This window comes from Rhinoraja longicauda, chromosome 29 (genome assembly GCF_053455715.1).
Source record: "Rhinoraja longicauda isolate Sanriku21f chromosome 29, sRhiLon1.1, whole genome shotgun sequence".
NCBI lineage: Eukaryota > Metazoa > Chordata > Chondrichthyes > Rajiformes > Arhynchobatidae > Rhinoraja > Rhinoraja longicauda.
In genome coordinates this window covers 14,938,243-14,964,810 of record NC_135981.1, presented here as the reverse complement: position 1 = coordinate 14,964,810, position 26,568 = coordinate 14,938,243, and the positions used below count along the sequence as shown (strand labels likewise).

The following is a 26,568-nucleotide window of genomic DNA, read 5'->3' as shown; positions in this document are numbered from 1 at the left end:
AACTACTTGAGCAGGTGAGCGATGGTCAGCATGGACTCAGGGGGCTGAAGGGTCGGTTTCCAAGCTGCATTTCTGAACTAAACAAAACCGGTATGTCATTGCTTCCTAATACGACCAAACCAGGGACTTCATGACCGGCTGTTAGAATCAATCTAATGTCCACAGCAAGAAACAACCTGGCATTTCTCAGATTCCCTTCTCATACCACACCTAGGGGGCATGGGTTTAAGGTGAGAGGAGAAAGATTTAATAGGAACCTGAGGGTTAACTTTTTCATTTGGAAGGTGGTGGGTATAAGGAACAAGCTGCCAGAGGAAGTAGTTAACACAAGTATGATACGAACATTTAAAAGACATTTGGACAGATGCATGGACAGGAAAGGTTTAGAAGGATAAGGGCCAAATGTAGGCAAATGGGACTAACTTAGATGGGGCATTTTGGGCAGCATAATGGGCTGTGAGGCCTGTTTCCACGCTAGATGACTCTATGACCACATGGGTGAGAAGCAGTTTCCACGCACAGAAAAGAGAAATTACTTCTCCTGCACTTTTTTGTTTGAAACAAAAGAAAAATGCAGCCTATCTAGTTTTGTTCCTGTTTTTACTCTCATTGGGACAAGTCCTCTCTTTAGGTAAATCACAAGCAGCATAACAGAAAACTGGTTTGGAGAAAGATGGTGTTGCTGTTTCTTTAAGCTGTGTTTCAATTTCCCAAACCGTGTTAACAACAACAAAGACAGTCCGTGAGCGCTGGTCTGTGGAAAGGATCATGTTTTATTGCAGACGCAAGGTCAGTGTATGATGTTACCTCATCGGTGGATATCAATCCCGTCCACAGGGTATTGTTACATAGATTATCTTTCCTGCAGAAAATGGCTGGTATTTATTGTAGTCCTGGCTGAGGCAAGCGCAGGTCCAGGTGAAGACCTGGGTCTCACTACTCAGAAAGCATGGACTTCCGTACACATCGAAGGTAATCACAAAATGCTGGAGTAACTCAGCGGGTCTGGCACAGATGATGTCTGGGCCCGCTGAGTTACTCCAGCATTTTGTGATACCTTCGATTTGCACCAGCATCTGCAGTTATTTTCCTACAAGACTTTCGTACACAGATGCCATTACTGTTAGGATTAACTTCCCTGCTGCAGTAACAGCGGAGGTAACAAACATACTTTGCAACAATGGTCACCGCCCCCACGAGGGACCGTGTCAGTCTCCGACTCTGGAAACGTTCCATCTGCATCACTTAACCTTAGATGCTGAGGGTCATAAGTACATTGTCCAACATGGAAATAAAATATTCAACATCCATATGTACCAAAGTTATCCATTTTTTGTTAAACATACACATTTTAAGGATTACATATATTTCCCCTCCGTTTATATTAACAAATAATCATAATTTTTTAAAGTATTTTTCATGTTGGCGTGCAAGCAATATAAAATATAAAAATATATTTTGAAGTGAAGTTATAAAAAATGTCTTGTAAGTGGAGAGTTAAACCAGTAGTGAGATTGCCCAGAGTCTGGACAAGTAGACGTGGCCACTTCAGAAGTAACAAAAAAAAACGGTAAAATCAGGACAATCTTGCTTTCAGAAATTGTTAGTTTTGTTTCCTCCCTTTGAAGAACATTAAACCCAGGCTTCACAGACCATGGGGTCTTTGTTGGACAGCACTGAGCGTGACATGACCTATGGGACATGGCCCAGTGACATGAGAGATCTCTCCACAGCATCTGCAGCCTGGACCATGAAGTGGCACTGACAGAAAATACATGGGTGTAGATGAGGGTCAAGTAGGCAGTGGGAAGATGGTAGCCGCTTGGTTCTCCCCCTCTACGTATGTCACCCTGCCATTCTAGGTGGTCCCTGGTCTCTGTATTCCGTGCCAACATCTGGCTACAGACCTAGTGGTCTATTTGCTGCAATTACAAGCCCTTTGAATCCATGATCTTAAGAGATAAGAACAGAATTAAGCCATTCAGCCCATCGAGTCTGCTCCACCATTCAGTCAGAGAGTTGTAAATCTGTTGTAAATCTGTGGAATTCTCTGCCTCAGAAGGCAGTGGAGGCCAATTCTCTGAATGCATTCAAGAGAGAGCTAGATAGAGCTCTTAAGGATAGCGGAGTCAGGGGGTATGGGGAGAAGGCAGGAACGGGGTACTGATTGAGAATGATCAGCCATGATCACATTGAATGGCGGTGCTGGCTCAAAGGGCCGAATGGCCTCCTCCTGCACCTATTGTCTGTCTATCATGCTGATCTATTTTTCCCTCTCAACCCCATTCTCCTGCCTACTCCCTGTAACCATAGAGGCCCTTACTAATCAAGAGCCTATCAATGTCCACTTAAAAAATACACAATGACTTGGCCTCCACAATTGTCAGTGACAAAGAATCCCACCAACTCACCACTCTCTGGCTAAAGAACATCCTCCTTGCCTTTCTTACATGCCTTTCCTATCATTTAATATAATTTCTACCCTACATTCTGGCTCCTATTTGGAGGCCTGTATATATCCCCACCAGGGTCTTTGAACCCTTGCAGTTTCCTAACTCCACCCTTAAGGATTCCCCACATCTCTGATCCTATGTTGTGTCTCGCTAAGGATTAGTTTTCATTCCTTACCAACAGAGCAACCCTACCCCCTCTGCCCACCTGCCTGCCTTGTCTATAGATTGTGTATCCTCAGATGTTCAGCTTCCAGCTCCGATCCTCTTTTAGCTACGACAATATCATTCGTGCCAATTTCTAACCATACTATAAGCTCATCCACCTTATTTCACATACCGCATGCATTCAAATATATCACCTTCAGTTCTGTTTTCATTGCTCCTCTTCTCATATTGGTCCTCATGTTGCCTAACATTAGACTCATCCCTTTCTAAACTTTCTGTCCCATTTCTTATTCTGGAGACTTCAGTAACCTCTCCTGTGCTCTCTTTCCCTTTAGCTTCATTCATACTTTTCCAATCTGTTTAACGCACTCCCCCACACCCACCCCTCCCACAGCCCCGCTGTTTACTTTAGACTCCTATCTACCACCCAAGTTATACGACTTGCCAGGACCTTAGTCCCAGCAGGGTTCAGGTGGAGTCTTTAGTCAGAGGGTGGTGAATCTGTAGGATTCTTTGCCACAGAAGGCTATGGAGGCCAAGTCAGTGGATATATTTAAGGCAGAGATAGATAGATTCTTGATTTGTACGTTGCAGAGGTTATGGGGAGAAGGCAGGAGAATGGGGTTAGGAGGGAGAGATAGATCAGCCATGATTGAATGGCGGGGTGGACTTGATGGGCCGAATGGCCTAATTCTATTCCTATTCCTTAGGAAATTGTGAGTCCATGCCATCGAAACAGCTCTTTTACGTAAGGAGTGCTGGCACTTTTTGCTTTCACATAAAAATTTCAGGAGATACTTTTTACAAACAAAATCGATGCTTGGCGGTGGAGATGGATGGATATCATGTTTGGAAAAAGAATGCAAAATGGTCCTGATGCTTTGCAGATAATTTCTATCGTGAAACTTAATGCATACATCTCTTCTGAAGAAAAGTAAATGAACCAAACCATATAATTCAATCTCAAAAACACCAGTAAAATTCTTGGAAAGATTCAAAAATCTCATGCATCAAAAACATAAACTGTTGTTAAAAACCATTGGCCCAGTGAGTTTAGTAAGGCACATCTCAAGGACTGTACCCAACTACCATCTGGGGTGAGAATAAATGTTTAATACAATTTCCTTCAGTGGCAACCTCTCATTTCAACAATTTGTTCGATCAGGCTGGAATAAGTCCTAGTCACAAGTGAATCAGGACACATGAAGCTGTTTTCAACAGGTAGATTTTAAATATATACATTGGTCCTGTAGTCCTAGGAGGATTCCTAGGCAATTAAAATTAAAAATCTTCTGAAGCAACTGGAATTTGTAAAAACTACCCTTTCACTTCCCCTGTCCTTTCATAATGACATGTTCAGATTAATCACTAGCATAAAAACTAAATAACGACAGAGGTTGAGTGGTGACCCGTATAGTAGAGGTATATAAAATCATAGATAAGGTGAATGGTTACAATCTTTTCCCTGGGAATGAGAGTCTAACACTAGAGGCCATACGTTTAAGGAGAGAGGGGAAAGGTTTAGAAGGGCACTGAGGTGCAACGCTTACATAAAAAGGAAGGTGAGTATACGAAGCAGGAGGAAGCTTTAGAGATGGGTGCACTTACAATGCGTAAAAGATATTTAGACAAGTACATGAATAGTAAAGGTTTGGATGATTATGGGCTCTGACGCTATAACTCTATAAATGAGATGTGATATTTATTCTGCCTGGAAAAATTCCACACAGGCCATTAGATCTAATAATAATTATTTTAGAATGCTTAGTTGAAAGTAGCGGTCAGTGATAGGTTGGGACTCACTGCAATGGAGTCATATTGAACGCAATTCAGTTAATGGTCATTGTTTTCCCCGTAGGTAAATTCTGGGAGGTTTGGACTACAGGATGCCACATCAGACATACACGCTATGGGATTATCCTCACATCCTGGATTGGCTGGATCGATGAAAACAGCATCTTGAGAGTAAACGGAGGGGTCGTTGTTAAAATAGTTGAGTGGTTTCAGAATGAAGCCTATTCCATTTCCAGATGTGGCAGTGTTTGGAACATCTTCTGCGTGGGGAATGTGGAGGAACCCAGCTGTTACCCAGGCCACCAGGTCCTGTGTGAAAATAATAGGCATGGCGTTATTGATCGTCTTAAACTTCAATGAAATAAAATCCCATTAGTATTGCTTTTCTTTAGCAAAGTGGAATGATTCCACATGTATGGGAGTATTAAACAAGAAGGGCATTGTGTCCTAATCCAATTGATGGGCATGTTTCAGTGGAGTTCTGCACCACAGCGTGCACAGTCCTGGCTTCCAGCCCTGTCTGTGGGGAATCTGACATTTCCCTCTGTGTTGGCGTGGCTATGCCCCTGGGTGCTCCGGCTTCCTCCCAAGCCTAAAAGAAATGTCCTCTTTAGCCAAAGGCTGGTTGCGACAATTATAACACCGCAGTAGCTACTCTGGCTGACATCAGCCTGTTCAACACAGAGGCCTCTAATCTGTCAGGTGTACCCTGACATGCAACCTTACATGACCCACCTGATTGATGCCTGTCGTTTACACGCCCACCTCTTCTCACTCTCACTGTGGGGAAGCTCGGTTCTAATTCATGTTCCCCAGGCCAAGGACAAATGGGTCTGACAAGCCGTTATATTAAAACGTATGAACAAACCTCATTCTTAATGCTTTCATTGTTAATGAAGTCAGCAAAGTAAACGGGTGGTTTCCACATGCTGTTCTGATTGTAGATGCTGCTGCTCTTTAGCTCGTTCTCTTTGCGCTTTGTCACTGCCAACTGGTACCTATAATAAATGAAACAACATTATTAACCTGCGCTGTTGCTAGAATGTGCTCAAATCTAAGGGCTTTGACTTATTTTTCACCTTATAACTCTCGGTTCGGCAATATATTATATATATACATATAAACATATATACATATATACATATGAACATATATATATATATATATATATACGCGCGCACACACACACACATATATATATATATGTGTGTGTGTGTGTGTGCGCGCGTATATATATATATATATATGTTCATATGTATATATGTTTATATGTATATATATAATATATTTGTTTTTATAAAGATCTATATAGAAATACTGTATATACTGCACTTTTTTGTTGTTTATTTATAGTGTTTACAGAGTACTATGTTTACATATCTGCTGCAAGTAAGAATTTCATTCTTGCGTTTCAGGACATTTGACAACAAAACACTCTTGACTCTCGACTCTTGTCAATAGACAATAGGTGCAGGAGTAGGCCATTTGGCCCTTCGAGCCAGCACCACTCAATTGATCATGGCTGTTCATTCTCAATCAGTACCCCGTTCCTGCCTTCTCCCCATACCCCCTGACTCCGCTATCCTTAAGAGCTCTATCTAGCTCTCTCTTGAAAGCATTCAGAGAACTCGCCTCCACTGCATTCTGAGGCAGAGAATTCCACAGATTTACAACTCTCTGTTCCAAATGGCCTATCCCTTATTCTTAAACAGTGGCCCCTGGTTCTGGACTCCCCCAACATTGGGAACATGTTTCCTGCCTCTAACGTGTCCAAATCCTTAATAATCTTATATGTTTCAATAAGATCCCCTCTCGTCCTTCTAAATTCCAGTGTATATAAGCCTAGTCGCTCCAGTCTTTCAACATGCGACAGTCCCGCCATTCCGGGAATTAACCTAGTAAACCTACGCTGCACGCCCTCAATAGCAAGAATATCCTTCCTCAAATTTGGAGATCAAAACTGCACACAGTACTCCAGGAGCGGTCTCACTAGGGCCCTGTACAACTGTAGATGGACCTCTTTGCTCCTATACTCAACTCCTCTTATTATGAAGGCCAACATTCCATTGGCTTTCTTCACTGCCTGCTGTACCTGCATGCTTCCTTTCAGTGACTGATGCACTAGGACACCCAGATCTCGTTGTACGTCCCCTTTTCCTAACTTAACACCATTCGGATAATAATCTGCCTTCCTATTCTTACCACCAAAGTGGATAACCTCACACTTATCCACATTAAACTGCATCCGCCACGCATCCGCCCACTCACACAGCCTGTCCAAGACACTCTGCAACCTCATAGCATCTTCCTCACAGTTCACACTGCCCCCCAGCTTTGTGTCATCTGCAAATTTGCTAATGTCACTTTTAATTCCTTCATCCAAGTCATTAATGTATACATGCTAGTGGCTCTGACGAAAATGTCACAGCGGGCAGGTATATGCAAAGATAGAACCATCGATCCTCTTCTACTGGATGAGAGGTTATGGAGCTGGGAAACAGAACATTTCCCCACATTCCACTTAAATATCTCCACATCTGCTTTGACAAAGACCAGATGCAAGACTCATTTTTCTCTGGGTTCCTAACACAACTCTAATCCTAGAAGTGGAAATGGAATGGGTCACATCCCTGCCCTTCACCCTCTTTTCAGTTATTGGTTTGTGTGGAGATGCTTGCTTCTCTGTTTATGCAAACCACAGTCATTGAGTGAGAAACTTTGCTTTGCATGCTAACCAGGTACAAATAAAGTAGAAACAAGGAACTGCAGATGCCACTTTACAAAAAAAAAAAGCCACAAAGTGCTGGAGAAACTCAGCAGGCCAGGCAGCATCTCTGCAGAACATGGATAGTGATGTTTTGGACCCTTCTACAGACTGTTGAAAAAAAATCCTTACTTAATGAAAATTAAATACATTAGACGAGTAGAATGTACAAAAAGTAGTGCAGAGGGAAAATAAACAGAATGTAGGTCTGGTCACACTGTTATTGCTACAAAGAAAGTGCAGATAGAAAAAAGTGTAAGGTCCACAAGGGGGCAGATTAGAGGATTGAAGTACCCTTACCTTGTGAGAAGTCCATTCAAGAGTCCGATAACAGCAGGATAGAAGCTATTCTTAATCGGATGGTACATGATTATAAACGTTTCTATTGTCTGCCAACAGGGTGGAGAGAAGAAGGAATGATCGAGATGTGGTTGGTCCTTGGTTATTTTAGGTACTTTCCCAAGGCAGTGTAAAGTGTAGATGGAGTCAATGGGTGGGAGGCTGGTTTACATGATGGACAGGGCTGCGTCCGCAAATCTCTGCTAATTTCTTGCTGCCTTGGGCCTAGCAGTTGCCAAATTAGGCTGTGAGGCATCCAGATAGGATGCTTTCTAAGGTGCATCTGTAGAAATTGGGAAGAGTCATTTGAGACATGTCATATTGCCTTAGTCTTCTGAGGAAGTAAAGGTGTTGATCGTTTTTTTTTGGCTGAAGCATCAATGGATCTATCCCTTGACCAAGTATTACTATGAGTTTTCCATCTGTAAGGCTGCTGTCAGAGGTGGAGATAGTGGTCTCTCCACTGCCCAACACACAACATCAAGGTGATGGGAAAACATTACAACTGCCTGTTACCAGGGAAAAATGTGATAACATCTGAAACTGTCCCAACATCAGGCACAAGGAAAGGTTGGACTGAGCAGGAAAGAGGATAATGATGCAGAGAAATACCTGTTCCCTTTGGAAAGATGCATAAAGATCATTGATGAAATCTACAGAAAAAGTGAAAGAAAATGTGGAGGGAAAATAAGACAAGGTGCAGTGAGAAGAGGAGAAAAGCCAAATCACAACTCACCCAGAGCGGTGGCAGAGCGATGGAAGCAGGTGATAGACGGAGAGGGAGAAAGGGAGGAGAATAAAGATGGGAATCCAAATAAAAGTGAGATTGAAAGTGACAGAGTGGTGGACAAGCGGAGAGATGTAGAAGTCCAAAAATTAACATTTTTCATAATCCCGATGACATAATATTTTCTTTTTTATGTCATGCATGTTCTAATAAACCTTAGATCAAATGGCGATTTGATTTGTAAAATGTCTGCCAATGTGGACGTTTGCATCAGCGCTGCGGTACAAATTGATCACACGTTCTCATATTAAGGCATCTCCAATGTGTGAAGTCTTATCATTATAGATCCAATGAAAATTATGTACAAGATATCAAAACTATAACCAACCCCTGGTAGAGTCTACTATTTAATGACCAGTTGGCATTATCCTTGTAATCTGGCAGGGGATGGAGACATGATGAGCAAGAGGTAAAGATTTGTACCTTTGCCAGGAGATGCCTTTTTCATCCGGGCTATCTTCAGGCACACTGTCAGGGTTGAAGCTCACCACCTGAAGCCTGTAACCTCGATAATGGCCCCACTTATTTTTCTGAGCCAAATTTACAAAGTTCAAGTATTTGGGCAATTTTGTTCCCGTCCTGAAGGCTGCTTCATTCTCCGTCTCCAAGATTCTGCTTTTCACAGTGGGCACATACACCTTCTGGTCGGGTTGCCACGGGACTGATTTAAGTTGATATTCCACATCTTTAGTTTCAAAAGAGTTAGATGTACCTAAAACAGAGAAAGGCAATTTTTAAATGAACAGTTATGCAGAGTGTGGAAGAACGATAATGTACCAGAGGAAAGACACAAAATGCTGGAGTAACTCACCGGACCTACGTTTTCCAGATATTCTAAGCTAAAGCTCGGAATATGCACTCATAATGTCCAGGATGCTATGAATCATTAGTTGCTTTTATATTCAAACCAGTGCAAAGTTGAAATGCAGACTAGTTGCAGTCAGGAGAGAGGGGTAAAGTTTAAAGAAGATGGGCAGGGCACGGCAGGGTTTTTTTTACAGAGTGGTGGATGCCTGGAACACATGTGAACATACCACCAGTTTCTTGCTGAATAGATTTCTTAAGTTCAACACATTTTAAACATGGGATCTGCCTTGGCCAACATTGTTGTCAAACATGTTCATAATAAAGTATTGTTAATTTTCTATTAATTACACATAATAATTGTAAAATCTCTTAAGCCTGTCATTTTTTAATGCAATCTATATAACTCTCGTTTGTTTGTTTGTTTGTTCCTGAACTGCAGCCAAAACGGTACACGATAGCGCGATAATTTTAGGCCCACCTTACTCACCGTCGTCCCTTTGGTGCTAATGGAAGAAGTTTCATTGAAATTGGTGTTATATTTTTAAAGTTATTCACATTTTTAAGTTTAAATCTATCTCCTAGGGAGGGAGGGGGATGGAAGGGGGGGGGGGGGGGAGGGAGGGAGGGGGAGTGGGAAGGGGGCGAGGAGGGAGGGATGGGGAGGGGGAGGGGGGGGGCGAGGGGAGGAGAGGGTGCTGCACCAATGCAGGAGAGGTTTGGGCCCAACGGGTCCACTTGATCTAGTTAGTTTATAAATGACAATTCTTTGCTCAAACCTCATTCACCAGTCAAGAACAATGAAGAACCATTTGACGGCAGTTCATCCCGATAAGGATCGTAATTTTTGCATCGTATCACTTTTCAATGCTCAGAAATCATTCTTTCATGGCAGGCACGCCAGAAAGTGTCTGTAGTGGGATTTATTGCTGTGACCTGCGGGTAATTATCCACAACTAGCTCGCACCAGTTAAATTGTCGAATAGCGAACATCATTTCAACCATAAAAATGAATTGAGTACAAAGAAGTCATTGTATTAATTCTTAAAATGCAGGTATCATCTTACTTCGAACAACTCAAATTCATGCTCTAGAACTCTGGAATCCTTTCCCTAATGCTTAAAAGTACTTTTAGACAATAGACAATGGACAATAGGTGCAGGAGGAGGCCATTCGGCCCTTCGAGCCAGCACCGCCATTCAATGTGATCATGGCTGATCATTCTCAATCAGTACCCCGTTCCTGCCTTCTCCCCATACCCCCTGACTCCGTTATCCTTAAGAGCTCTATCCAGCTCTCTTTTGAATGCATTCAGAGAATTGGCCTCCACTGCCTTCTGAGGCAGAGAATTCCACAGATTCACGACTCTCTGACTAAAAAGGTTTTTCCTCATCTCAGATCTAAATGTCCTACCCCTTATTCTTAAACTGTGGCCCCTTGTTCTGGACTCCCCCAACATTGGGAACATGTTTCCTGCCTCTCACGTGTCCAACCCCTTAATAATCTTATACGTTTCGATAAGATCTAATCTTTCTGAGATTTTCTTTCTGAGATTACTTTGTGTATATCGCCGAGATTATTTTCAGCTCTAATCATTTCCTTTTATTTAACATCGTAGAATATGCCGTAATACTTTGTGGAATGGACTCTCTTGTTTTCATTTGTAGCTCCAAAAATAAACCTGGAGAACATCCTGAGTCACTATAGTGTGGGATTGACGTGTGCCACTGAGGCAAGCTGACCAGTGCTACCTGCTCAATTCCTTTCTCTGCATTCTCCAAAAGGAATATTAGGGTATTCTCAGTGGAAATCGTATTTTGCTTCTCATACACAGGATAAAGATGGACAGCAGTTTCATTGGTTTAGAGTGAAGCATGCGAAAGCATGCTCGATTCATTCCCAGGAAATGGAATGCAAATAAAATTGATATTCAAGGGGTAAAGGCTATTAAAAGGGCTCATAATACTGTCGCATCTATAGCAAAGTGGACTGCTTGTTCTGCTGTATTGGGAACGAGGCAAACCCTTGTACCTCTCAACAGGCCTCCCCCCCCCCCCCCCCCCCCTCCCCCCCATCACCCCCTGTTGCTGCAAGATGCTGTGACCTGCTGCTAAGTCAGTGAATCTATGGTTGCCTTAGTAATTCACTCATTTGGGGGAATGGTGCATGCCTTAACTCACCCCATTGGGACTTGGGAGTGCAGGTGCAGGATTCCCGAAAAGCCAATCTTCAAGTCGAATCGGTAGTAAAGAAAGCAAACTCAATGCTAGCATTTATTTCAAGAGGGCTGGTATACAAAAACAGGTATGTAATGGTGAGGCTCTATAAGGCCACATTTGGAATATTGTGAGCAATTTTGGGCACTATATCTGAGGAAGGACGTGCTGGCTCAGGAGAGAGTCCAGAGGAGGTTTACAAGAATGATCCCAGGAATGAGTAGGTTAACCTTTGATGAGCGTTTGTCGGCACTGGGCCTGTACTCGCTGGAGTTTAGAAGAATGAGGGGGGACCTCATTGAAACATGCAGAATAGTGAAAGGCTTGGACAGAATGTATGTGGAGAGGATGGTTCCACTAGTGGGAGGACTAGAGGACACAGCCACAGAATTAAAGGACGTTCTTTTAGGAAGGAAGTGAAGAGAAATTTCTTTAGTTTAGAGGGTTGTGAATCTGTGGAATTCTTTGCCACAGAAGGCTGTGGAGGCCGTCAGTGGATATTTTTTAGGCAGAGATAGATAGATTCTTGATTAGTGCAGGTGTCAGAGGTTATGGGGAGAAGGCAGGAGAATGGGGTTAGGAGGGAGAGATAGATCAGCCATGATTGACTGGCGGAGTAGACTTGATGGGCCGAATGGCCTAATTCTACTCCTATTCCTTATGACCTTATGATCTTATTGGTTAATAAGGAAAGGCAGCTGAGGATGGCTGGTGTTGGGTGGTCTGAGTGGAGTGGCCTATCTATTGGACTAAAGACAGCACTATGCATGTCCATTGTAGGGGATTAGCCAGATCATTGTAGGGGCTTTTAGTTCAAACTAGACCAAGTGGACCCAAACCTCTCCTACATTGGTGCAGCACCCTCTCCTCCCCCTCCCCCTCCCCCCTCCCCCCTCCCCCTCCCCTTCTCCCCCTCCCTCCCCCTCTCCCCCCTTCCTCCCTCCCTCCCCTCCCCCCTCCCTCTCCCCTCCCTCTCTCCACCCTCCCCCTTCCCCTCTCCTCCCACTCCATCCCCCCTCCCCCTTCCCTCCCCCTCCCTCTCTCCCTCCCTCCCCCCTCCCTCCCGAGGAGATAGATTTAAACTTTAAAATGTGAATAACTTTTAAAATATAACACCGATTTCAATGAAACTTCTTCCATTAGCACCAAAGGGACGACGGTGAGTAAGGTGGGCCTAAAATTGTCACGCTCTCGTGTACCGTTTTGGCTGTATTTCCGGAACAAACAAACGAGAGTTTTAGTATATAGATATCCAGGAAGTGCATTTTTTTTAAAAATCGCTAGAATAGTACAATGTTTTAGATTTAATTTCCCACATGAAGATAAAAATTTGGGAATTTTAGGAAGTTAAACCGGGGCATAACCTTAAAAGTGAATGCCAGGCCCAAGGGGAGAGTTGGAGAACAGAGAGACCTAGGGGTACAGTTACATCGGCTCCTGAGAGTGGCGACACAGGCAGACAAGATAGTGAAGAAGGTGTATGACATGTTGGGCTTTTTCAGATGGGGGCATTGAGTACAAGAGTCGGGACATCATGTTAAAGGCATTGGTGGGATTGGGATTGCTACACAAGGCATTGGTGGAATTGTATCTGGAATATTGTGTGCAATTATGGTCACCATACTAGAGGAAATATATGTGTAGGAGCCATTTTGCATTTATTAGTTATTTTTGCATATTATTATATCACTTTGTATCCTGCAGTATTTTTGGACACTAGGAGGTTAACATCATGCTTACGTATGGACTGGGAGGAGCCAGGTGGGCCAGATCCTTAGTATAACTTGCTTAACATTTACATAACGCTTTAGTGTGTGACAACGAAGAAGCAAGCTGACAATAAGGTCAGCTTACAAATCAAACCTGTTGATAGAAGGTCAGCCAGACGTCATAAGTTATGTAGGAACGACGATTTGGGATTAGATTTTTACCACACAAGTACTACAAGCTAACAACGAGTCATAATACGTGAATGACAAGAGATATGTCAATATGTTATATTGCAACTTCAACTAAACGTCTAACTACTACGTCGTGGAGATCTCTGTTGTTATGTGCATTAGAAAGGTATCGGCTCCTGTTTCTACTTTATATGGTAAGCTGCTTTTATGGATCTTGAAAAGGAAGACGAGAAGCTACCTGCTACAATGTGATTGAGCAAGAGAGGGTGCAGAAAAGATTCACAACGATGTTTTCGGGACTGGAGGGCTTGATTTATTGGTGGAGGCTGGATAGGCTGCAAATGATTTCCTTGGAAGGAAGGAATCTAAGATGTGACATTTTCGAGGCTTGTAAAACCATGATGGGCCTAGCTAGGTCAGGTAGATAGTCACAGTCTTTTCCGTCGGGTAGGGGAGTCAATAGCTAAAGGATTAGTTAGCGATCTTGCTGTGCAAAGCCCCTTGGGCATGTGACCATAATATGGTGGAATTCTGCATTGGGATGGAGAGTGACACGGTTAATTCAGAGACTAGGGTCCTGAACTTAAAGAAAGGAGACTTTGAAGGTATGAGATGGGAATTGGCTAGGATAGACTGGCAAATTATACTTAAAAGGGTTGACGGAGGAGATGCAATGGCAAAGATTTAAAGACCGCATGGATGAACTCCAAAAATTGTTCATCCCTGTCTGACGAAAAAATAAAACAGGGAAGGCGGCTCAACCATGGCTAACGAGGGAAATCAAGGATCGTGATAAATCCAAGGAAGAGGCATAGAAATTGGCCAGAGGAAGCAGCAAACCGGAGAACGGGGAGAAATTTAGAACTCAACAGAGGAGGACAAAGGGGTTATTTAAGAGGGGAGAAAAAGGGCATGAAAGAAAGCTTACGGGGAATATAAAAACAGACTTCTTTAGATATGTAAAATGGAAAAGATTAGTGAAGACAAATGTAGGTCCCTTATAGTCAGAGACAGGTGAATTTATAATGGAGAAACAAGGAAACGGCAGAACAGTTAAACTAGTACTTTGGTTCTGTCATCACGAAGGAAGATACAAACAATCTCCCAGAAATACTAGGGACCGAGGATCTAGTGGGAGGGAGGAACTGAAGGAGATCCACATTAGTCAGGATATGGTGTTAGGTAAACTGTTGGGATTGAAGGCAGATAAATCCCCAGGGCCTGGTGGTCTGCCACCCAGAGTACTCAAGGAGGAGGCCCAAGAAATCGTGGATGCATTAGTGATCATTTTCCAATGTCCTCTCGACTCTGGATCAGGATCAGAGTCCTGAAACTTAATTTCATGGAGGGTGGTGGGTATACGGAACGAGCTGCCAGATGAAGTAGTGGATGGAGGTATAATGACACTGGTTAAAAGATATTTAGAAAGGTACAGGGATAAGAAAGGTTTCGAGGGATGTTGGCCAAACGCTGGCAAATACAACTCGCTCAGCAACATTAGTTCCTATGGAGGAGTTAGGCGGAGGGGCGCGTTTGCGTGCTGTCTGACTCTATGACTCATAAAAATGTCAACACGCTAACGTTTGAAATGCATTGGCACCTACCCAATATATCCAGGTCAGCCTTGAAGTGCAAGAAGTGAGTGTGAATGTTGCCCAAAACGTTCTCCTCCAGTTTTGCTCCGTACTGAGGTGCCCCTTCGGAAGTAAATGAGGTTAGAGGGTAGCCCGTGGGAGACACCTTGGTCTCAACCACGCCATTGTTGTGGAACACGAAATCAAAGATGTAATCATAGTTGCCCACAGTCGCCACTGATCGCAGGACCAGCACGTTGTCGAGTAACGCGCCGTAAGATGGGGGCGCGAACCAGCTGGAGAAGTGGCGTCTCAGAGGAATCTCCCGGTTTTGCTCAAAGACACAAATGGAGTTCCTGATCGTCTGCGGCTGGTCGCTGTCCATGAGATGGAGAGTGTGCAGGAAAGTGGCGCTGTAAGGGCAGTCCACGCCTTTCACCAGCTCGTTGGAACTTTTCCCAATTCCATAATGACTGTCTAAGAACTTGGTCCTCATCAGACCTGGCGCCTCTCCGCCGTAAACGGAGTTCACCTCCTGGACGCTCAGCTCGTAGACCACCCGCTCCTTCCTGAAGCGGACATCAAACAGCTGTAAGCCGCTGGCGGCACTGTGGCGGAACGCGAACTCCCAGTCAAAGTAGCGAACGTGGTTGTTTACAACGTGGTACCTTGGTCCCTGTGGCTCGGACTGGAGGGGCCCGTAGGTTTGAAACCTCTGGCGAGGTCTGAGCGAGGCGTAGTTGGGATCCGAAACCTTCCCCTGGATCTTCCGCACAGTCCCCTTGTTGTACTGGCTCACCAGCTCATCAATGGTGTCAAAGTATTGGCCGTTGTAAAGTACTTTCCTCACCTTCCACTCCGAGATGTTGGTGCTGCTGTGGTCCACCAGCACCTCCAGCCCCAGCGGGTGCATAACGGGACCTGGCAGGTTCTTTAAGAACGGAAGCCAAGTTTCTCTATCTCCCAATTTAAACCCGCGAGGGGATGAGTCGAAATGTCTCGGGGGCATCCCGGCCGAGCCGTGACTTTCCTTCAGAAGTTTCGAAAGTTTTTCCAAATCTATTGTTGTCATGATGGTTTTATATTCAGTGAAGGTGACGGGCCTGGAGTTGAAGTGGAGGCTCGTGTAGGTGCGAGAGGTGACGTCCACATGGTAGGTCGGGTCAGGGAGAGGTCCCACCGTGTACTCGGTTATATTGGGCCGAGTCTGAGCCCCAAAGACCACCACCGCCCTGGCCTCTCTCCTTGGCGGCTCGCCCCCCTGGTCCAAGAACCTCAGGGCGTCGGCTTTGCGGGGGAGTTGTAGCTCGACCATGAAGATGGAGTTGTGGGACGGCAGTGCGTGACTGCAGTTGACCAGGGCCACGGCCAGGGTCTGCTCCAGGTAGCGCACCACCTGCCTCAGCTCCAGGGAACTCAGGTCCGCAAACATCTCCCTCTGCCGCCGCTGCTCCATCATCTCACTGAGCTGCTCGTCGGGGTCTGGGCCCTGACACGCGGCCGACCTCGACATCCCCACCAGCAGGATCCAGTTGAGAGCGATGATCGCTACCAGAGCCACGGCCAAGACGGCGAACAGGACCTTCATGTTCATGGTGGTGGCGGGGCGCCGGCAGCGAGTGGAGCGCTCGCCTGCTTCCTCACCGCGTCTCTGTGGCTCTCTGGAGTAATTCCCCCCTCCCCTCCCTCACCTCCAATTGCGCGGATTCTGGCGACAGCAATACTTTGTGCTTGGAATGTACGTCCCAGAATGCTCAAGGATGGGGGGGGGGGGGGGGTCGTTTGGGAGAATTTAACTGTTTCCAGACATCGGGGCTGGAGTTGAAACGCACACATTTGCAACACAACTTTCGTCAGTGGGATGAAGCTGAACCAGAGCTCGGGCTGGACTGGTCTGAGTAAAGACCGAGTGTGGGCAGCAGGGTGGGGAAGTATTAAAACCCAGACCAGTCCAGTTGTCTGACTCCTCCCCTCCTCTCTCTCCTGTCCTTCGCAGTGCACCGCGTTTCAATTCTCCTTTCAAGGGCCCCACGTCTGGGAACAGCGGAGTGTTAAGAGACACAGAGCCATAGAGCTGTACAGCGCAGGGACAGGCCCTTCGGCCCATCCTGTCTATACCGAGTGAGTTGACACACTGAGCTAGTCCCATTTGCCTGTGTTTGGCCAATCGCTTATTGTGACTGAATAGAAGAAGTGCTTATTTCAGCTGTCTGTCGCGGATATTGACTCGCTATTTCACTCTGTCTCTATCGTGCAGCCTGACCTGACCTGTCCCAAAACATTGTGGTGACCGTTACATAACACAGAGAGCCTTGAACTGCCCCCAATAACTCACCTACACCTGTCGCTCTCTCACACAGACGCTCATTCTGTCCCTCTCCCGGCCTACACTGCAACTTGAGTTTACCTGTAAATGTATTGCCAATTCCAAATTGCTCGCCAATCTCAATTTTCCCGGACCTTGTTAAATTCTTTTTACATCTGTGCTGCTGTTTAAGAAACTACGTTGAACCGAAAACTGAAGACCAAAGTTTCATTTGCATGTTTAGGCTTTTCGTTTGAACAGAAGAATTCTCGGAGGCGGGGATACATTATAGAAGACAAGACATTGAATTGAAGCTTAAAACCGTTTCAATTTGACAATTAAGAAATAGCTTTTGTTCCAAGCAGACGAAATTAAAATAAGACTTATTGTTCAGGATTAATTCTTCCATTCAGTTAAGTGCAATTTATTTCAAGTACCACAACCCAGAACTAGACTTCTGGATTAATCATTTTCCCCACCCACACCGAAGTTTTGTAAAATAAAACAAAAATCAACACAACAGTCAAACAAGCGCTACAAGTTGTAGAATTCCTTCCATCTTATAAGAACGGATACAAAGGGCCTTGACAGCAAAATGTCACCTATTCCTTTTCCCCAGACATGCTGCCTGACACCACTTGGAATAGTGACCAAGCTTTTGTTAACCTATTGTAGAAAAGTGTGGAAGCATTTTTAATGTGACAATTATAGACAATAGACAATAGGTGCAGGAGGAGGCCATTCGGCCCTTCGAGCCAGCACCGCCATTCAATGTGATCATGGCTGATCATTCTCAATCCGTACCCCATTCCTGCCTTCTCCCCATACCCCCTGACTCCTGCTATCCTTAAGAGCTCTATCCAGCTCTCTCTTGAATGCATTCAGAGAATTGGCCTCCACTGCCTTCTGAGGCAGAGAATTCCACAGATTCACAACTCTCTGACTGAAAAAGTGTTTCCTCATCTCAGTTCTAAATGGCCTACCCCTTATTCTTAAACTGTGGCCCCTTGTTCTGGACTCCCCCAAATTCACGTCAGTTGTATTTTAGTTTGTTTTCAGGTACTCGACGAAACCCAAAGACACCTGGAGGCCAGCGTGGTGAAATTTATTTGTGTAAAAATGAAAAAAACCCACTGATGGCGCTGCAAATCGGAACTGACAGCAGCTAATGCTGGAGATACTCATCAGGTCGGGCAGCAACCGGGGGAGGAGAAACCGCGATGACGGTCCAGGTCGAAGCTCTGATCAAAGTTCTGACGAAGCGACGTCGACCTGAAACATTGGGTCGGTTTCCCTTCCCACAGATGCCGACTGACCTACGAAGCATTTCTTAAATTTTCGTTTTTTCGTTGCAACTTACCGGATTTATTTACAGCACATAAAATGCGTTTTTAAATGCTTAATTACGCTTCCAAATTCAATGTAACTTTCAACATTTTATGAATTTGACAGTGATAATTCTATTTTCAGATTAAAAATGTCATTTATAGATCAGCAGTGGAATTCAGGAAATTGTTCAAGATGTAGACTCTCAAACATCGGCGAGACCAAACGCAGACTGGGTGATCGTTTCGCGGAAGACGCAACAACGCCTGTCGCTATATCTCCACCGACTCTGTCCAGGGACCTCGACAGTCCTTTCAGGTTAGGCAGAAGTCCACTTGCACCTCCCCCAAACTCATCCACTGTATCCGTTGTTCAAGATGTGGACTCTTATACATCGGCGAGACCAACGGTGCTGGCTCGGAGGGCCGAATGGCCTCCTCCTGCACCTATTTTCTGTTTCTAAACGCAGCCCGCGTGAACCAACCTGATCTCCCAGTTGCTGGACACTTTAATTCTCCTTCCCTTTCCCACACAGACCTTTCTGCCCTCGGTCTCCATTGTCAGAGTGAGGCTAAACTCAAATTGGAGGAACAGCATTTCATATTTCGCTTGGGCAGCTTACAGCCCAGTGGTATGAATATTGATTTATCTCACTTCAGGTAGCCCCGGCATTCCCTCTCTCTCTATCCTTCCCCCACCCGAGTCGCACCAGCTTCTCATTTTCACCCGACAAACAGCTTACCCGATTCCTTTATCATCGTTACCTTTTTTTTGCATATCTTTCATTCATTGTTCTTTATCTCTCCACATCACCGTCCACATCTCTCATTTCCCTTATCCCTAACCCCAGACCGAAGAAGGGTCTCCACCCGAAACGTCACCCATTCCTGCTCTCCAGAGATGCTGCCTGTCCCGCTGAGTTACTCCAGCTTTTTGTGTCTATGTTCAGGAAAGGTAGACACAAAAAAAGACACAAAGTGCAGGAGTAACTGCAGTGACTGAGTCTGATGAAGGGTCACGTCACCTGTCCGTGTTCTCCAGAGATGTTGCCCGACCCACCGAGTTACTCCAACACTTTGTGCCACTGTTTCCCAAGGGTTAGCTGTTTTTAATCACAAGCTTAGCTTTAACTTTCTGTCATTAACAGACCACCAGAGGGAGTGGGTAGCAAAAAAAACAACAAGATCTCTCGAAAGAATCTCTGCGGATAAGGATTTCCACAGATGGCGAATCATTCTTGTTGGGTGGGGGGGGGGGGGGGGGGGGGTTACGCGAGGTTAGAGATTGAGAACACGTCGGCATCATGTGCAGTTAAACACCCGGTCAAACATGCAAAGTATTTGGGGATAGGGAACGGGGTGAAGGTGACTGGAGAAATAACCGGGTGAGTAGATGTTTAGAAATGTTTCGGAAATGTTTTGTGATGTTGAACAAAATTGCCATTCTTCAGTGGGCGAGCATGAGTATTTCACAACACATTTGCAAGACGGCTGTGATTGGGACATTGTTGTCATCGTTGACTGGGTCGGGAAGCAACGATATTGCTGAGTAGTGAATTGGGTGATACTATTGAAGATATTCGCCACTATTAGCAGGTGCCTTGTTAGATAACACAGATGTTTCTGTGAAGAAGCAATTCCCCAAAGAACCAAGACTCAAGGCGGCCGGTCATTTGGAAATCTGTCCCCAGAACCCCTCAGTTTGTTGAACAAAGACACCAATGTTCTGAGATCAAAGGACCTCGCAGGCTTTAAAAAAAATCACAAACGAAGAAAGATCGGTGCCATTACTGAATATGTACCATTTGTGTCCGTAGACATAATACTTTGCAACGGACGCAAGGTTAATCTATATTTGAAACATACTTCAACGTAGAACGTTTGAAATGCATTGGCACCTACCCAATATATCCAGGTCAGCCTTGAAGTGCAAGAAGTGAGTGTGAATGTTGCCCAAAACGTTCTCCTCCAGTTTTGCTCCGTACTGAGGTGCCCCTTCGGAAGTAAATGAGGTTAGAGGGTAGCCCGTGGGAGACACCTTGGTCTCAACCACGCCATTGTTGTGGAACACGAAATCAAAGATGTAATCATAGTTGCCCACAGTCGCCACTGATCGCAGGACCAGCACGTTGTCGAGTAACGCGCCGTAAGATGGGGGCGCGAACCAGCTGGAGAAGTGGCGTCTCAGAGGAACCTCCCGGTTTTGCTCAAAGACACAAATGGAGTTCCTGATCGTCTGCGGCTGGTCGCTGTCCATGAGATGGAGAGTGTGCAGGAAAGTGGCGCTGTAAGGGCAGTCCACGCCTTTCACCAGCTCGTTGGAACTTTTCCCAATTCCATAATGACTGTCTAAGAACTTGGTCCTCATCAGACCTGGCGCCTCTCCGCCGTAAACGGAGTTCACCTCCTGGACGCTCAGCTCGTAGACCACCCGCTCCTTCCTGAAGCGGACATCAAACAGCTGTAAACCGCTGGCGGCACTGTGGCGGAACGCGAACTCCCAGTCAAAGTAGCGAACGTGGTTGTTTACAACGTGGTACCTTGGTCCCTGTGGCTCGGACTGGAGGGGCCCGTAGGTTTGAAACCTCTGGCGAGGTCTGAGCGAGGCGTAGTTGGGATCCGAAACCTTCCCCTGGATCTTCCGCACAGTCCCCTTGTTGTACTGGCTCACCAGCTCATCAATGGTGTCAAAGTATTGGCCGTTGTAAAGTACTTTCCTCACCTTCCACTCCGAGATGTTGGTGCTGCTGTGGTCCACCAGCACCTCCAGCCCCAGCGGGTGCATAAAGTAATCGCTGTGGTTCCTCAACGAGGAAAACCACGTTTCCCTGTCGCCCAACTTAAACCCGCGAGGGGATGAGTCCAAGTATCTCGGAGGCATCCCTTCCGAGCCGTAACTTTCCGTCAGTAGTTCCAAAACCCTCTCCAAGCCCACAGTTGTCATGATGGTTTTATATTCAGTGAAGGTGACGGGCCTGGAGTTGAAGTGGAGGCTCGTGTAGGTGCGAGAGGTGACGTCCACATGGTAGGTCGGGTCTGGGAGAGGTCCCACCGTGTACTCGGTTATATTGGGCCGAGTCTGAGCCCCAAAGACCACCACCGCCCTGGCCTCTCTCCTTGGCGGCTCGCCCCCCTGGTCCAAGAACCTCAGGGCGTCGGCTTTGCGGGGGAGTTGTAGCTCGACCATGAAGATGGAGTTGTGGGACGGCAGTGCGTGACTGCAGTTGACCAGGGCCACGGCCAGGGTCTGCTCCAGGTAGCGCACCACCTGCCTCAGCTCCAGGGAACTCAGGTCCGCAAACATCTCCCTCTGCCGCCGCTGCTCCATCATCTCATTGAGCTGCTCGTCAGGGTCTGGGCCCTGACACGCGGCCGACCTCGACATCCCCACCAGCAGGATCCAGGTGACAGCGATGAGAGCCAAGCCAAGAGCCACGGCCAAGACGGCGAACAGGACCTTCAGGTTCATGGTGGTGGCGGGGCGCCGGCAGCGAGTGGAGCGCTCGCCTGCTTCCTCACCGCGTCTCTGTGGCTCTCTGGAGTAATTCCCCCCTCCCCTCCAATAGCGCGGATTCTGGCGACAGCAATACTTTGTGCTTGGAATGTACGTCCCAGAATGCTCAAGGATGGGGGGGTCGTTTGGGAGAATTTAACTGTTTCCAGACATCGGGGCTGGAGTTGAAACGCACACATTTGCAACACAACTTTCGTCAGTGGGATGAAGCCGAACCAGAGCTCGGGCTGGGCTGGTCTGAGTAAAGACCGAGTGTGGGCAGCAGGGTGGGAAAGTATTAAAACCCAGACCAGTCCAGTTGTCTGACTCCTCCCCTCCTCTCTCTCCTGTCCTTCGCAGTGCACAGCGTTTCAATTCTCCTTTCAAGGGCCCCACGTCTGGGAACAGCGGAGTGTTAAGAGACACAGAGCCATAGAGCTGTACAGCGCAGGGACAGGCCCTTCGGCCCATCCTGTCTATACCGAGTGAGTTGACACACTGAGCTAGTCCCATTTGCCTGTGTTTGGCCAATCGCTTATTGTGACTGAATAGAATAAGTGCTTATTTCAGCTGTCTGTCGCGGATATTGACTCGCTATTTCACTCTGTCTCTATCGTGCAGCCTGACCTGACCTGTCCCAAAACATTGTGGTGACCGTTACATAACACAGAGAGCCTTGAACTGCCCCCAATAACTCACCTACACCTGTCGCTCTCTCACACAGACGCTCATTCTGTCCCTCTCCCGGCCTACACTGCAACTTGAGTTTACCTGTAAATGTATTGCCAATTCCAAATTGCTCGCCAATCTCAATTTTCCCGGACCTTGTTAAATTCTTTTTACATCTGTGCTGCTGTTTAAGAAACTACGTTGAACCGAAAACTGAAGACCAAAGTTTCATTTGCATGTTTGGGCTTTTCGTTTGAACAGAAGAATTCTTGGAGGTTCTTACATTATAGAAGACAAGACTTTGAATTTAAGCCTAAAACCGTTTCAATTTAACAATTAAGAAATAGCTTTTGTTCCAAGCAGACGAAATTAAAATAAGACTTATTGTTCAGGATTAATTCTTCCAATCAGTTAAGTGCAATTTATTTCAAGTACCACAACCCAGAACTAGAATTCTGGATTCATTATTTTCCCCGCCCACACCGAAGTTTTGTAAAATAAAACATTGAATCAACACAACAGTCAAACAAGCGCTACAAGTTGTAGAATTCCTTCCATCTTATAAGAACGGATACAAAGGGCCTTGACCCAAAAATGTCACCTATTCCTTTTCTCCAGACATGCTGCCGGACACCGCTGCGTTCCTCCAGCTTTTTGTGTCTATCCTTTATAATGTTACTTGGAATAGTGACCAAGCTTTTGTTAAACCTATTGTAAGCATTTGTAATGTGACATTTGTAATGTGACAATTATAGACAATAGACAAAAAGTGCAGGAGGAGGCCATTCGGCCCTTCGAGCCAGCACCGCCATTCAATGTGATCATGGCTGATCATTCTCAATCAGTACCCCGTTCCTGCCTTCTCCCCATACCCCCTGACTCCGCTATCCTTAAGAGCTCTATCTAGCTCTCTCTTGGATGCATTCGGAGAATTGGCCGCCACTGCCTTCTGAGGCAGAGAATTCCACAGATTCACAACTCTGACTGAAAAAGTTTTTCCTCATCTCAGTTCTAAATGGCCTACCCCTTATTCTTAAACTGTGGCCCCCTGTTCTGGACTCCCCCAAATTCACGTCAGTTGTATTTTAGTTTGTTTTCAGGTACTCGACGAAACCCAAAGACACCTGGAGGCCAGCGTGGTGAAATTTATTTGTGTAAAAATGAAAAAAACCCACTGATGGCGCTGCAAATCGGAACTGACAGCAGCTAATGCTGGAGATACTCATCAGGTCGGGCAGCAACCGGGGGAGGAGAAACCGCGATGACGGTCCAGGTCGAAGCTCTGATCAAAGTTCTGACGAAGCGACGTCGACCTGAAACATTGGGTCGGTTTCCCTTCCCACAGATGCCGACTGACCTACGAAGCATTTCTTAAATTTTCGTTTTTTCGTTGCAACTTACCGGATTTATTTACAGCACATAAAATGCGTTTTTAAATGCTTAATTACGCTTCCAAATTCAATGTAACTTTCAACATTTTATGAATTTGACAGTGATAATTCTATTTTCAGATTAAAAATGTCATTTATAGATCAGCAGTGGAATTCAGGAAATTGTTCAAGTTGTAGACTCTCAAACATCGGCGAGACCAAACGCAGACTGGGTGATCGTTTCGCGGAAGACGCAACAACGCCTGTCGCTATATCTCCACCGACTCTGTCCAGGGACCTCGACAGTCCTTTCAGGTTAGGCAGAAGTCCACTTGCACCTCCCCCAAACTCATCCACTGTATCCGTTGTTCAAGATGTGGACTCTTATACATCGGCGAGACCAACGGTGCTGGCTTGGAGAGCCGAATGGCCTCCTCCTGCACCTATTTTCTGTTTCTAAACGCAGCCCGCGTGAACCAACCTGATCTCCCAGTTGCTGGACACTTTAATTCTCCTTCCCTTTCCCACACAGACCTTTCTGCCCTCGGTCTCCATTGTCAGAGTGAGGCTAAACTCAAATTGGAGGAACAGCATTTCATATTTCGCTTGGGCAGCTTACAGCCCAGTGGTATGAATATTGATTTATCTCACTTCAGGTAGCCCCGGCATTCCCTCTCTCTCTATCCTTCCCCCACCCGAGTCGCACCAGCTTCTCATTTTCACCCGACAAACAGCTTACCCGATTCCTTTATCATCGTTACCTTTTTTTTGCATATCTTTCATTCATTGTTCTTTATCTCTCCACATCACCGTCCACATCTCTCATTTCCCTTATCCCTAACCCCAGACCGAAGAAGGGTCTCCACCCGAAACGTCACCCATTCCTGCTCTCCAGAGATGCTGCCTGTCCCGCTGAGTTACTCCAGCTTTTTGTGTCTATGTTCAGGAAAGGTAGACACAAAAAAAGACACAAAGTGCAGGAGTAACTGCAGTGACTGAGTCTGATGAAGGGTCACGTCACCTGTCCGTGTTCTCCAGAGATGTTGCCCGACCCACCGAGTTACTCCAACGTTTCAACTCCAGCCCCGATGTCTGGAAACAGTTAAATTCTCCCAAACGACCCCCCCATCCTTGAGCATTCTGGGACGTACATTCCAAGCACAAAGTATTGCTGTCGCCAGAATCCGCGCTATTGGAGGGGAGGGGGGAATTACTCCAGAGAGCCACAGAGACGCGGTGAGGAAGCAGGCGAGCGCTCCACTCGCTGCCGGCGCCCCGCCACCACCATGAACCTGAAGGTCCTGTTCGCCGTCTTGGCCGTGGCTCTTGGCTTGGCTCTCATCGCTGTCACCTGGATCCTGCTGGTGGGGATGTCGAGGTCGGCCGCGTGTCAGGGCCCAGACCCTGACGAGCAGCTCAATGAGATGATGGAGCAGCGGCGGCAGAGGGAGATGTTTGCGGACCTGAGTTCCCTGGAGCTGAGGCAGGTGGTGCGCTACCTGGAGCAGACCCTGGCCGTGGCCCTGGTCAACTGCAGTCACGCACTGCCGTCCCACAACTCCATCTTCATGGTATGACCCAAAAATGTCACCTATTCCTTTTCTCCGGACATGCTGCCGGACACCGCTGCGTTCCTCCAGCTTTTTGTGTCTATCCTTTATAATGTTACTTGGAATAGTGACCAAGCTTTTGTTAAACCTATTGTAAGCATTTGTAATGTGACATTTGTAATGTGACAATTATAGACAATAGACAAAAGGTGCAGGAGGAGGCCATTCGGCCCTTCGAGCCAGCACCGCCATTCAATGTGATCATGGCTGATCATTCTCAATCAGTACCCCGTTCCTGCCTTCTCCCCATACCCCCTGACTCCGCTATCCTTAAGAGCTCTATCTAGCTCTCTCTTGGATGCATTCGGAGAATTGGCCACCACTGCCTTCTGAGGCAGAGAATTCCACAGATTCACAACTCTGACTGAAAAAGTTTTTCCTCATCTCAGTTCTAAATGGCCTACCCCTTATTCTTAAACTGTGGCCCCCTGTTCTGGACTCCCCCAAATTCACGTCAGTTGTATTTTAGTTTGTTTTCAGGTACTCGACGAAACCCAAAGACACCTGGAGACCAGAGTGGTGAAATTTATTTGTGTAAAAATGAAAAAAACCCACTGATGGCGCTGCAAATCGGAACTGACAGCAGCTAATGCTGGAGATACTCATCAGGTCGGGCAGCAACCGGGGGAGGAGAAACCGCGATGACGGTTCAGGTCGAAGCTCTGATGAAGGTTCTGACGAAGCGACGTCGGCCTGAAACATTGGGTCGGTTTCCCTTCCCACAGATGCCGACTGACCTACGAAGCATTTCTTACATTTTCGTTTTTTCGTTGCAACTTGCTGGATTTGTTTACATCACCAAAAGCGCATAAAACGCGTTTTTAAATGCTTAATTACGCTTCCAAATTCAATGTAACTGTCAACATTTTATGAATTTGACGGCGATAATTCTATTTTCAGAGTTAAAATGTCATTTATAGTTCAGCAGCGGAATTCAGGAAATTGCTAAAGATGTGGACTCTCAAACATCGGCGAGACCAAACGCAGACTGGGTGATCG

At 46.0% G+C, this 26,568-nt stretch overlaps 1 protein-coding gene and 1 pseudogene across 1 annotated transcript; both read right to left on the bottom strand.

Annotated features, from left to right (window-relative positions):
* Positions 1-1,033: 1,033 nt before the first annotated feature.
* On the bottom strand, positions 1,034-16,466 carry aoc2 (amine oxidase copper containing 2). The gene is made up of 4 exons (XM_078424592.1): positions 14,828-16,466; positions 8,726-9,014; positions 5,281-5,410; positions 1,034-4,721 (listed from the first exon to the last, which is right to left on the bottom strand). The coding sequence occupies exons 1-4, from the start codon at positions 16,389-16,391 to the stop codon at positions 4,452-4,454; spliced, it is 2,253 nt and encodes a 750-aa protein (XP_078280718.1). The 5' UTR covers positions 16,392-16,466; the 3' UTR covers positions 1,034-4,451.
* A 3,828-nt stretch (positions 16,467-20,294) lies between these two features.
* LOC144607556 (diamine oxidase [copper-containing] pseudogene) lies at positions 20,295-21,972 on the bottom strand (annotated as a pseudogene).
* Positions 21,973-26,568: the final 4,596 nt, after the last annotated feature.

Bases quoted from the DNA above. Each gene is read 5' to 3' on its own strand.
- aoc2 (XM_078424592.1), bottom strand. From the start codon at position 16,391: ATGAACATGAAGGTCCTGTTCGCCGTCTTGGCCGTGGCTCTGGTAGCG. The intron at 9,015-14,827 runs GTAGGTGCCAAT...TCTCTGTTTTAG, and splicing joins GGCTGACCTGGATATATTGG to GTACATCTAACTCTTTTGAA. The intron at 4,722-5,280 runs GTTTGTTCATAC...ATTTTCACACAG, and splicing joins ATGAAAGCATTAAGAATGAG to GACCTGGTGGCCTGGGTAAC.